At 34.9% G+C, this 12,248-nt stretch overlaps 1 protein-coding gene across 6 annotated transcripts in view; it reads left to right on the top strand.

Annotated features, from left to right (window-relative positions):
• STAG2 (stromal antigen 2) overlaps positions 1-12,248 on the top strand; it is a 143,228-nt gene that overhangs the window by 48,267 nt on the left and 82,713 nt on the right. For all 6 annotated transcript variants that reach the window (XM_047715228.1, XM_047715232.1, XM_047715227.1 and 3 more), the window contains 2 exons: positions 7,734-7,877; positions 11,743-11,821. In XM_047715228.1, the coding sequence (XP_047571184.1) occupies positions 7,834-7,877; positions 11,743-11,821 (123 nt within the window). In that variant the 5' untranslated portion in view covers positions 7,734-7,833. The remainder of the gene's footprint in view (positions 1-7,733; positions 7,878-11,742; positions 11,822-12,248) is intronic.

Here is a 12,248-nt window from a genome sequence, read left to right as displayed (position 1 = left end):
TTGAATAAATAAATGTGAAATTTTCATGTAATCAGTCTTAGAATACGTGAAATAAAAATTTGGATTTCCCTTGAAATTCAGGCAAGATTAGCTTGTTTTCATCTACTTTGCTAGGAAATCTGTCTTAGTATCTGTTACTGCTTGGAGCCTGCCAGTGAGCCAGTGATGCCCACTATGAAGTGAGTTTGATGGTAATAATGCACTGTGCTTATATTATGTTGTATACCATTTTTACAAGTGTTCACATATGAATTTAGCTCATGGTTGTATATTTGATTTTCAGATCTAGATATTCATTAATACCAGCTAATTGGGTCCCACCTCTGAAATGTTGATAGCCACTGCACCCAGTTGTAATTATCACTGTTTATTCATGATGTCTTAACATACAGAAAGTAATGTCAATGGGGCATGTATATTTTTTAAATTAACTCACTGTAGAAAGCTAAATATGGTGTTCTGGTATAAGTGATTTGAAGAGTGATCACTGATACTATTTTAAAAAATTATTCATGATTTAGCTATTGACCTTGGGTAGACTGAGGTAAGATTTTAAGGTGATAATATATGATAAATATTTTATCTTTTGACATTTATTTTGATATTTATTTGATACTTATATGTTTTGATATTTATTTATAAAAATCAACCACAGCTTGTTAGGGCACACTGGGGAATCAGCAGACTTGGAATTAGATAGGTGATATATGTCCGGTATATCAGGTATGACATGATATCCAGTGTCTAGTAGCAAGTGCCAGTGTGGTAGACAGATGAGAGGAGGTTGTGGCAACTGGAGAGACAGAGACCGTTTAGAGTAGGTTTAGGAGCAAGAATCCACTTCCTTGGATGGGGCTGGTAGATAATATATAGCAAGAACAAAGTAGAATATTGATCCTGGGATGACTCAGGCACAGGGTACAACTGAGTATAGGGTGAAACAGTAGTGGGTCTGCAGGAATAAGGCAGAACCATTTTCTTACCTCCCTACTCCTTCCCACCCCTAACCACAACTGGTAGTACTCATTTGTTTCCACGTTCAGGAGTGGTGTGCTAAATTTTCTACAGAAATCAAAACTGATGGTCTGAGATCTGGGGCAAGGTCAGTATGTAGGTTGGGCCAGGTGATTCTAATTATGTTTAGGACTGGAGTCCTATTTGGAAAGTATTGGGGGAATGTGGGTAGACAAGGAAACGAGGAAGATTGCTGAGCACCTACTATCATATGCTTAAAAATAGGAAGGGAACAGGTGGATGTTTCCAGTTCTGTCTGGCTTTAGTTTCTGGCAGTGTGTAGTGATGCCATATCCGTGCCCCAGCTTGCTCCTTCCCTTCTTCCTGAAAGTAGAAATTGTTTCAGAAGTGTTGTGGCGTTAATTGTGTTCAGTTTGTCTATTTAGTTATTTGAGAAAGTCTTTTTTTTACTTTTGGCCTCCTGCCTTTCTTCTGTATATTATTTTTTAAGTTTGTAAGGGCAAACATTTGACCTATCAAGTTAGTTAGAAATGTAGACAGGGTAATTAATTCTCTTAAGTGTCAGATTTCTTCTATTTTTTCTTCTATTTTTTTTAAAGTTTTTATTTATTTGTTTGACAGAGATCACAAGTAGGCAGAGAGGCAGGCAGAGGGGCATGGGGAGCAGGCTCCCCGCTGAGCAGAGAGCTGATGGGGGCTTGATCCAGGACCCTGAGATCATGACCTGAGCCGAAGGCAGAGGCTTAATCCACTGAGCCACCCAGGTGCCCCGCGCAGATTTCTTCTAGTACCATTTCCAGATGACCTTTCCCTGTGCTACCATTAGAAATTCTTAAGGACACTGCCCAGGCTTATGGAAAGGAAATTATATTTGCAAATGATATATGTGGGTAGCTATGATATGGGTATGCTATCAAGAAACGTTTTGGTTGGGTGCCTGGGTGGCTCCTTTGGCTGAGCGTCTGACTCTTGATCTTATTTGGCTCAGGTCTTGATCTCAGGGTCCTGAGTTCAAGCCTCCAGGGGTTTAAAAAATGTTTTGGTTAAAAATTTGTTATTGGTCTGGGTATGCATGATCATTGCTTGGTTTGTCATTCTTTTCACCTTGTCATCTCCTCAGAAGATGTGTAGCAGAAATTGGGGAGATAAACATAGGGAGGAAAAATATCTTTTTTGAGCAAGGAGAAATCTTTTTTAAAAAGTCTTAGTAATCATTAAAGGGGCAGTAGATTTTCTTCTTTTGAAGGTGTATATATTTACATATAACAATTTTTTGGTGTTTTTGATGAGCTTTTCATTTCTTAACTATGTACTCATAGTTGCCACCTATCATTTGATGTAAGGAAGGATAATAACTTGTGTGCTTTGATTAAATGTGCTACTGTCGGAACTAAGTTTACTTTTTAACATTTCACGATTTCAGCCTAAATGAGACTTCTTCCTTTTGTCTTCTAAGTAGGTAGGCCAGTAAAAGGAGCACACCTATGGGTCTTGTCAGGAGTTCATAAAGTTTTGTTCCCTGTTCACTTTGAGTAGATGAACATGATAAAGATTGTTTTTTGGGGGCTCCTAGATGGCTTGATTGGTAGAGCATGTGACCCTTGATCTCAGGGTCATGAGTTCTAGCCCCATGTTGGGCGTAGAGATTACTTTTTAAAAAGATTATTTTTTTTAGTTTTTAAATTTTTAAAAATATTTTATTTTTTAAAAAGATTTTAAATATTTGAGGGAGAGACAGTGAGAGAGAGCATGAGAGGGGAGGTCAGAGGGAGAAGCAGACTCCCTTGGAGCTGGGAGCCTGATGCGGGACTCAATCCTGGGACTCCAGGATCATGATCTGAGCCAAAGGCAGTTGCTTAACCAACTGAGCCACCCAGGCACCCTAGAAAAATAATTCTATGATAGAACTTAGTTTTTTGTACCTACTTCATAAGATTATAGACCTGAAATATGAATAAATCAAGTTTTACCAGCAGAGATATTTTGTAATTTCTCAGGTAGTTCAGGTTTTAAAAGAGGACATTCAAAAGCACATTTCCACCCTCGTAATTTACTTTTTCCAAATGAACAATAAAATTATAGATTAAAAATATAAAAATCACCTACATTGTCACCATCCTGTTATGCTGTTTTCCTTTGCTGCTGCTTTTTAGTTGTTGGTAATAATTGCATCCTAATATAGGGCTTTGATTTATCAATCTTGACCCATGTTACTAGTCATCATAAATAGTATGAGTTTTCTATTAATTGTATTTTTGTATGGTAAATTAACATATTGCTGTATCTTTAGGTAGTTCCTACTTTAAAGTGTATTATAGTGATGGTTGCATTTCATAAGGTTCTGTGTACTTCTTATGTGCGATTCTCATAGATAGAAGGATGTAATCCTTTTGGGAGGAGTGTTAAGATAATAGATTGGCGTATTTGTATGTGCTAAATTTGCTGGCTGTTAGCAGCTGAATTTTTCTGCATTTTTAGGGAAATAACACACCTAGCTACTTGAATGCTTCCCTCACTCCCTCATAATGTGTGGATTCTGAGGGACCTTGTTAGTGATGGCTCTCTGTTTTGCAGCTTTTTATTTTTATCTTGAGACCACTTGGGATTGAGTTAAAAGAACTTTGAAACAGTTATTCTTTTACCAAAAAAATCAAAATTACTTTAAGATTTTTAAACACTATCATAGAAAAACAGATTTTTTGTGTATTCTTACTTTTATGCGGGGGGGTGTAATTTTAATGAATTTAGTAAGTCATTTGAAGTTAAAATGCAAGCATAGTTATATAATTTTTTATATGTTTGTTTTTATATGTTATAGTAATTGGTGTCCAACATGTTTTTAGAAGTGAGAGAAGAAATCTTTTTTGTTATTGAATTAAACGTGTAATGTAAACTCTGAGTAATGGGCTATAAACATATTCATTATAGATAACTTGAAAAAGTTATGGTGATCAAGTTTTAGCTTTTAGATCTCTGTATAAAAGCAGTGCTGCTGAGAGCATTTACTTGAATTTAATGTAGAGAATTAAAAATACATAATCACCCATTCTTAATTCAATAATTATATATGAATGTATTTAACAAACCTTTAATGGTGGTATACTGTACACGTGAGCCTAAGGAAGTGGTTTTAAAGTGTATTCAACTCATCTACAAATGTGTTTGCTTAGTTTTCAGTGAGGATAAACAAGCTAATTGTTTTTGGATGTATTTTTTCTTAAAAGGAACATAGTGATTGAGAGTTAAAGCAAATTTCATTTCTATAATTTATTTTTCAAAGCTTTTGGAATGTTAACTCTTCTATAGTAGTTGCAGAGAATTGGTACATGTGATAAAAAATCTGTTTTTCCTTGACACTAGGTGAGAGCTCCACCTTGTGATCTTTGAGCATATTTTTTGGAAAATTAGTAACCTATAGTAGTCCAGAAATGGTGTGGTGAGTTTAATCATTAAACTCATACTTTTTATTTGAACATTACATATTATTACAGTTTTGGGTTTTCCAACTTCAGACAAATGATATTAAGTATATTTAAAGACCTCGTTTTTAAGTTTTTAAATGTAACTCTTTGGGGTAAGCAAATTGTTTTTATATACAGCTGTAGACATTTAAAATGAAAAAAAAATTCATAGCCCTTCCTGCATGTAAAGTTTACATTCTTAAAAAAACCCCAGTGCTAATTTACCCATTGCTTCTCCTCTTTTAAAGTACAAAGCAACTTATATTCTGAGCTATAAAGAAATGTTTGGTGGCAAATTGGTTATTTAGACAATGATTAAAATAGTAAAAACTCAGACATAAGCAGTTTATATTTATATTTAATAATATTAGGTGGCAGTAGAGTTAAGTACCTTCTTGTAGAAACGCATTCTCATGTTTGTTGGTACAAGTAGTTCCATGATGGCAAGGATCTCTCCTGTTCACCCCTGCATGCCCCAGTGCCCAGCATTGTGTTTGGCACATGGTAGATACTTTTGATTAGTTGGATGGATTTTTAATATTTAAAAACTCTTAAAATATGTATTTAACTGGAATAGGGAGTTAGTCAGTTTAATAATTTTTTTCTAAATCTGTTAGACCATTTCATGATACTTCTTTTTAAAATACAAACAACTCGTCTGGGAGACTCACCTCTTTATAAATTCCATTTTTCTTTTGTGTTTGCTTTGGTTTCTAATTACCAAATACATGTTAAGATAGCCCTATACACTGAACAATATAATTTGATCTGGCAAAACTTGTACACTAGAAATCTGTGCTATTTTTAGAGGAAGGTGAAAACTGTATCACATAATACTTATTTTATTTGGTGTTTGTTCTCTGCTCTACAGAGCTGATGCATTCTTTATGTCCCTTAGGAGAATATAGTTATGAACTACTTTAAAAAAATTGTATATTTAAGGAATGCAGCAAGTTTGGTTTTACAAAATGCTTGAGGGGTGGATAGAGAGCATTGCAGGTAGGCAGACAATACAAGCACTTTATTTCCAACTTGCCATCTAGATTACCTGACATGTATAGAACTTATAGCTCTATACTTTTCCAGCTCCCTTATAAAAAACAAAATTGTTTTTTTAAGAAATAGGTTTTTTTAATAAGTTGGGGTTTTTAGGAGCCTAGGGTATACCCTACATGTGAGGGCAAGTTTCTGAACTTTGGTGCGCTACTTAGATAATTCCCTAGGTTATAATATGAATAGTAACAGATTAACAATTAGTGGCTTTAGAGGAAGCCAGTCCTGGGACCATGATTTAGTGCAAGGAGAAGCCCATTCTAACAGTCATATCCAAATAAAGATTTTATAGTATGAGTATTCTTCAGAAGAAAAGAAAAACTCAAAGTGGTGGTAAACTCAAAGTGGTGGTATAGACAACTCTTGATTATTCAGGGTTTGATTTGTGGATTATTCATTCTTCTTGTTTGTCCTGTTACCTCATTATTTTGTTGTTCATGGTAGCTTAATTAGAGTGAGCTAGGAAGCGCACTGTTTTAAATTTTTATTAATTGAATATTACTAGCCATTTATGATTTTTTATGATGTTTTTTAGAGATTTAAAATTAATGGAGAAAATGGGGTGCCTGGTTTTCTCAGTTGGTAGAGCATGCAACTCTTGATCTCGGGGTTATGAGTTCAGCCCCCAGGTTGGGTGTAAAGATTACTTTAAAAAAAATGTTTAAATTAATGGAAAAATTGAATTTTTTTTTTTTGTATAATGTCTTTATTGGGAGAGATTAGAAGCTAATCATTATGTGATACTTTAACATTTATTATTAATTGGATGTAAGTCTTACCTGCTTTTTCTTTAGGTAGTCATCAAGTCCTAGATTCACATGGAAATAAAAGGAAAACATAAGAAAATTATAAAAGAAAGTTATATACAAATCAAGAGCTTCAGACTCAGCGTATTTTCTCTCTTTTGTTACAGATTTGTCATTTGCTTTTAGATCTTTCTGTCAGTTAGGAACTGCATCTTTGACCTTCAAAACCAGAAATAATATCCTTCCTGTGGCCAAACTAAACTTATTTTGGTCACAGATGGTATTCATCTGTTCATATGACATTATTGGTATTTAAATTGATTGTAAGTTCTTCAGAGCTAACATTGTTTCCCCTTCCCTGTTCAACACAGTATAGTATTATCATGGTTATTTATTAAGACTTTGGGCTCTATGTTTCTTCTATCGTAGAAGAACCTGCCCTTTTTTTTTTTAAAGTAGGTTTTATGCCCAATATGGTGCTTGAACTCATGACCAGCCAGGTACTGCTAGCAAAGGCTGTGGAGTTTTCAGGCATTGTATTATGATTTGAATTTGTCATAAGGATTTTAGGACCAGTAGAAGAATCACATCCTGTTCCTGTTTAGGGCATATGTCTTTTTAAGCCAGGCAAGAGCATCATAACAAATCTTAATTTTATTTTATTTTAATTAATTAGTTAAAATCAGAACATTTATTATGTGACTCATCGTTGAAATACTTAAGATGAGCTGGGTGTTTCAACAGCTGCCCTCTTGAGCTTGGGTGTTGTTCCTTCATGGAATCCATGCCTGAATCTGCGGTATACAATTAGGTGTCTCATTCAACCAGTCCCAGTGGTATTTCATCTTTTAGCCTGGGCACTTCAGTTGTACTTTCTCTTCCTCTTGGCAGGATAGCCACATTTGCCATAGGTCAATTTCTGAAGGTGGTAGGCCTTAGAGCCACAGTGGCGGCACAGATGTGTGTCTTACTGCAGTGGTTTCCAGTGATTATGTCCCCTTCATCATCTTGTTTCTGTGGCTAAGACCAAAGAGCGAGAGTCATACAAATTTTAAAAATAATTACAATACCGGGGTTTTTCTTTGTATCTGTTAAGACTGTTGTTGGATTGCAACAGTTTATAACAAATCCGTATCTTAAAAAGGTAGGGTGTCTGGGTGGCTTAGTCGGTTAAGCATCTAACTGCATTCGACTCTTGATTTCTTCTCAAGTCATGATCTCAGGGTCCTGTGATGGAACCCCTTATTGGGCTACCTGCTCAACGGGGAGTCTGTTTACCTCACCTTCCCTCTGCCCCTCCCCCTGCTTGTACACTCTCTCTCAAATAAATAAGTCTTAAAAATCTTTTTTAAAAAATGCAGTCAAATGCAAGGGGGAAAAATTCCCTTTTTACCTGAAGGACAGTAGCAGGCCCTGGGAAATTTAATTTTTGAGTACAGATATCCTTCCCAATATTTTTCATTTGTTGGTAATAAATACGGCATCCCTTCCCTTAAAGGAATTGTTTGTCTTAGAAGAAAGAAGCAAACCATTGTTTTACCCACGTAAATCTATGAATATCTTTCTGACATTGGGGTGTTCCAGAAGATGATAAAGAAATGATAGCAGCTCCAGAAATACCAACTGATTTTAATCTACTACAGTAAGTATATTATGAAAATTCTTAAATACTTTTTCCACGAAATGGGCAATATATTAACTTCAATTAAAATTATTTCTGCAGAAGTTCTAATGTATAAGATAAAAGTATGTATATTTTGAAACAGTTTATATCAAAGCTCATTCATTGGTCTTTGTAACAGTGATTCCATGTTTTTTTGTGGTATGTTTTTGATTTAATTTTTAATTTAGATACAGTACAATTTATTATTTTGCTGTGCAGTTCTTTGAATCCATATTTAGTTTTTACAATAGCAACTGTTTTGAGGGAGTGCCATGAAATTAAAAGTTAAGTGTTCCCATTGGTAAGGAATATATACCACATAGTAGTATTTAGGGTATAATACCAGATTTCTGTTATAAAACGCACTGATAATAAGCTTAAATATGGGAAGGTAGGACATGCTGTCCATATTTTTTTTTCAGAAAAAATTACATGCTTATTGGTCTATTAAGTGACTTCAACATAGGTATTTTCTTCACCCTTGTCTTAAAAGCTACCTGTACTCCTTTTTCAACTTTTATTCTAATTACTCTTAAGTATTTGATGTAGGAAGGAATTTCAGCTACTGTATGTAATAGTGGTTTTCATACTAAGCTGCAGTTTCATGAGGTGCCTCAGTGAAAAAGGAACCCTTAAACTGCCTTTGGATCCCTTTAACTTTATACACATATATACTATACTATATTTGCTGTTGGAATCTTTATAACACTTGATTTGAAAATAATTTGGCTGCTACGAATTTTGAAAACATCAGATAAATACTTTGTACATAATGGTAGCCAGTGTCTACATTTGATGCTTTATAGGTATTCATTTTAAAAATAATTTTATTATTTTCGGTGGAGACTAAGGTGGTCTACGGGGATATTGCTAGTATTTTGAAGTGTGCTTTTCAGTGTGATTTTAATCCCAGTGTATATGGACTCTGTTTTTAAGATTCTTGAGGAAAATTTCTTGTTTTCGTTTGAAGTAGGATACAGGATAGTCCAAGGAAAATACAATGTTTGGTTGGACTATTAGAAAATTATGAAATTTCTTAAATATGTTAAGATTGGAGATAATTAAGAATGTTTGTGTTATAAACTAGACTACTGACTATTAGAATATCTCAAGTAATTAAGGCCTGAAATAGGATAATGGGTAAGAGGGAATTGATGTGGAGGGTAGAATAAACAGTGTTTGGTTGGGTATGTGAGATGGGGGACAGGGTAAAGAGAAAGGAGTGGAAGAGTCAGTCATATAATAGATGACTCATGAAATTTCAGGCCACTAAAAGGTTAACCTGGTATGCTCCATAAACATGCTAGCATAGGTTATTTTACCTGGGATAGGTGGTGGTGGTGTTCTTTTGATCTTAAAAGCAGAGGAAAACATAGGAGAAAGGCAGACTTTCAAGAGTATTTCTTCTCTGGTTGGGGATGTTTTCGGCTCTTACCCTGATTACTCAACTTTAGCTTTCTTCATAAGGTTTTCCAGTTAGTAATCAAACCTCTAGTGGCTCATTCTTTTAGTTGGGAGAGATGAGGATTAAGAGTGTAATTGAGCCTGTGATTAGTCTGTGGCCATTGGAATATTGCGAAGACTAGTGATTGTTTGCAGATTTATAGCAGTTACAGAGCTAAGAGAGCTAGTGTCCCACAAATGTCTTGGGAATAAAGAAATATTACTTATAGACAGCAAGATACCTAAAAACATTATCTTTCTTTTCTTTTCTTTTTTTTTTTTTTTTTTTTTGCAAGGCCATATAGGTGTGTGGGAAGGATATTGAGGACAACAATCTTCTTAAGATGTAATAGGCATGATTTTCAGTGTTAATATGACAGTAGTCATTCAGGTTTTGGTGCATTAACTCTTGGGAAATGGGATTTATTATAGGCCCTTTCCTCACAACGTAATAGGACATAGTTAGGATTGCCACAATCTTCAATACATTGTTTAAATTATGTTGTAGGTAACTGCTATTAATAGTAATTTTTTTCCTTGCTAGCAACTTAACCATTACTATAGGTATATAAAGTATACCTACTTACCTCATAACCTCTGGACAACTGGTTATTTTAGCAATGAAAATGGAAATAGAAGAAATCTAGTTAGAGAAGAAAAGCTTTGCATTTTTTATTTTATTTTATTTATTTATTTGACAGAGAGAGATCACAAGTAGACGGAGAGGCAGGCAGAGAGAGAGAGAGGGAAGCAGGCACCCTGCTGAGAAGAGAGCCCGATGCGGGACTCGATCCCAGGACCCTGAGATCATGACCTGAGCCGAAGGCAGCGGCTTAATCCACTGAGCCACCCAGGCGCCCCAAGCTTTGCATTTTGATTCCATTTGTTTTAAGCAAAACTGGTACTAGGATTACATATTTGAAGTGGTAAAACTTTTATCTTTTATGGGTGTGGCTCAGTTCTAAACTCATTATGACCCAGATTTCAAGTAAGCCTTGCCTTCAGCTCTTAAATGTGAGGGTATGTTACTACTACTTAGATACACCCATGTTTGCATATATAGGAAGCATTACACATATGTATTTAAATTAGTCTTCTTCCTTATGTGTGAGAAAATCCAGATTATATAAAACACCTCACTGCGGCACCTGGGTGGCTCAGTCGGTTAAAGCCTCTGCCTTCTGCTCAGGTCATGATCTCAGGGTCCTGCGATCAAGCCCCGCATCAAGCTCTCTGCTCAGCGGAGAGCCTGTTTCCTCCTCTCTCTCTCTCTCTCTCTGCCTGCCTCTCTGCCTACTTGTGATCTCTGTGTCAAATAAATAAAAATAAAATCTTAAAAAAAAACACAAAAAAACAAAACAAAAAAAAAAAACACCTCACCTACTCCAAAATAAAGGGCAACTTCTTAGAATTACAGATTTATATATTTATTTGAGAGACAGTGAGAATATGTAGATTTACATATTGGAGGAGATTGAAGAAACTTTAGAGATTTCATTCTTCTTGCATGTACATTGTTTATAGATGAAAAGATTGAGAGGTTGTCACTTGTCTAAGATCACACAGTTTCTTAGTACTAGAATCAGTTCTCCTGTAGTTCACCACCTTTTTACTTCATAAAGGATTTTGATCAGTTAGCACTTCCCTATTGTATTTCAAATGGTTTAGTTTGTAAAAATGTTTTATACATATCCTTTCAGAAGTACATGTTTTGTATAGTTATATTTCCAAATATTTTTGAGTGAGCGAGGAGTGGTCAGAGGATTCTTAATATCACTAAAATTCCCTAATAAAGATCATCCAGTTCCTAGTGTTAAAATATAGTCTTCTCTGAACTCCATGGTGTTGAATCAGAAAATGAAACCAGCCATTACAATAGAACACCACAGTTACTATGGTTAAAATTTTTTTAAAAGATTTTATTTATTTATTTGACAGACAGAGATCACAAGTAGGCAGAGAGGCTGGCAGAAAGAGAGGGGGAGGCAGGCTTCCCGCTGAGCAGAGAGCCTGATGTGGGGCTCAATCCCAGGACCCTGGGATCATGAGCCGAGCTGAAGGCAGAGGCTTTAACTCACTGAGCCACCCAGGTACCCCTGTGGTTAAAATTTTGAGAGCCACTGGTATTATATGTTTTTGTTTTGGTTAAAAATTAAGAAAATAAGACATGTTTATAGATATTTTTGCTTTAGATTATTGCCTTGTAGTTTGTTACATAATTTTATGTTTGGTAGTATGCTATGGTATGATGTTTGGGGAAGCATCTTAGTTACATGTAATGCTAATAAGGAATTTTGTAAAGAGTTAACCAAGCCTTTGTTTTAGAAAATATGGCAAAAATAGAAACTTCACCTATATTTCTAACGAAAGTTTTAAATAATTGCTTATCTTTCTGTCACAGGGAGTCAGAAACACATTTTTCTTCTGACACAGATTTTGAAGACATTGAAGGAAAAAACCAAAAGCAAGGCAAAGGAAAAGTATGTATAGAATATATGACTTTATTTTGGTTCTTTAGGTCATTTGTATACATATATGCATATGTACATATAAAAATACATAGCTGTTTTAGTTATGTCTCACATGTTGTCTTTTATAAAAGTTCTCTCCCCACCACTGGTATGGTAAGCCTTCTGAATGTATATGGTTTCTTTGGCTTCTAGGTCAAATATCTTTTGATTATCTGTTTTCCACTACTGTAAAGTTGAAAAATCAATAATACAACATTGTTTCTTTTTTTAAAATTTTGTTAAGTTCTTAATTTTAATTCCAGTATAGTTGACCTACAGTGTAATAGTTTTAGGTGTACACTTTAGTGATTCAGCAATTCTATACATAATTCAGTGCTTATTATGATAAGTATAGTTTTTAATCCCCATCACCTATTTCATCCCTTCCCCCACCCAC

This window comes from Lutra lutra, chromosome X (assembly GCF_902655055.1).
Source record: "Lutra lutra chromosome X, mLutLut1.2, whole genome shotgun sequence".
Classification (NCBI taxonomy): Eukaryota; Metazoa; Chordata; class Mammalia; order Carnivora; family Mustelidae; genus Lutra; species Lutra lutra.
The sequence above is the reverse complement of the archived record's forward strand: the minus strand, read 5'-3'. Positions and strand labels throughout refer to the sequence as shown.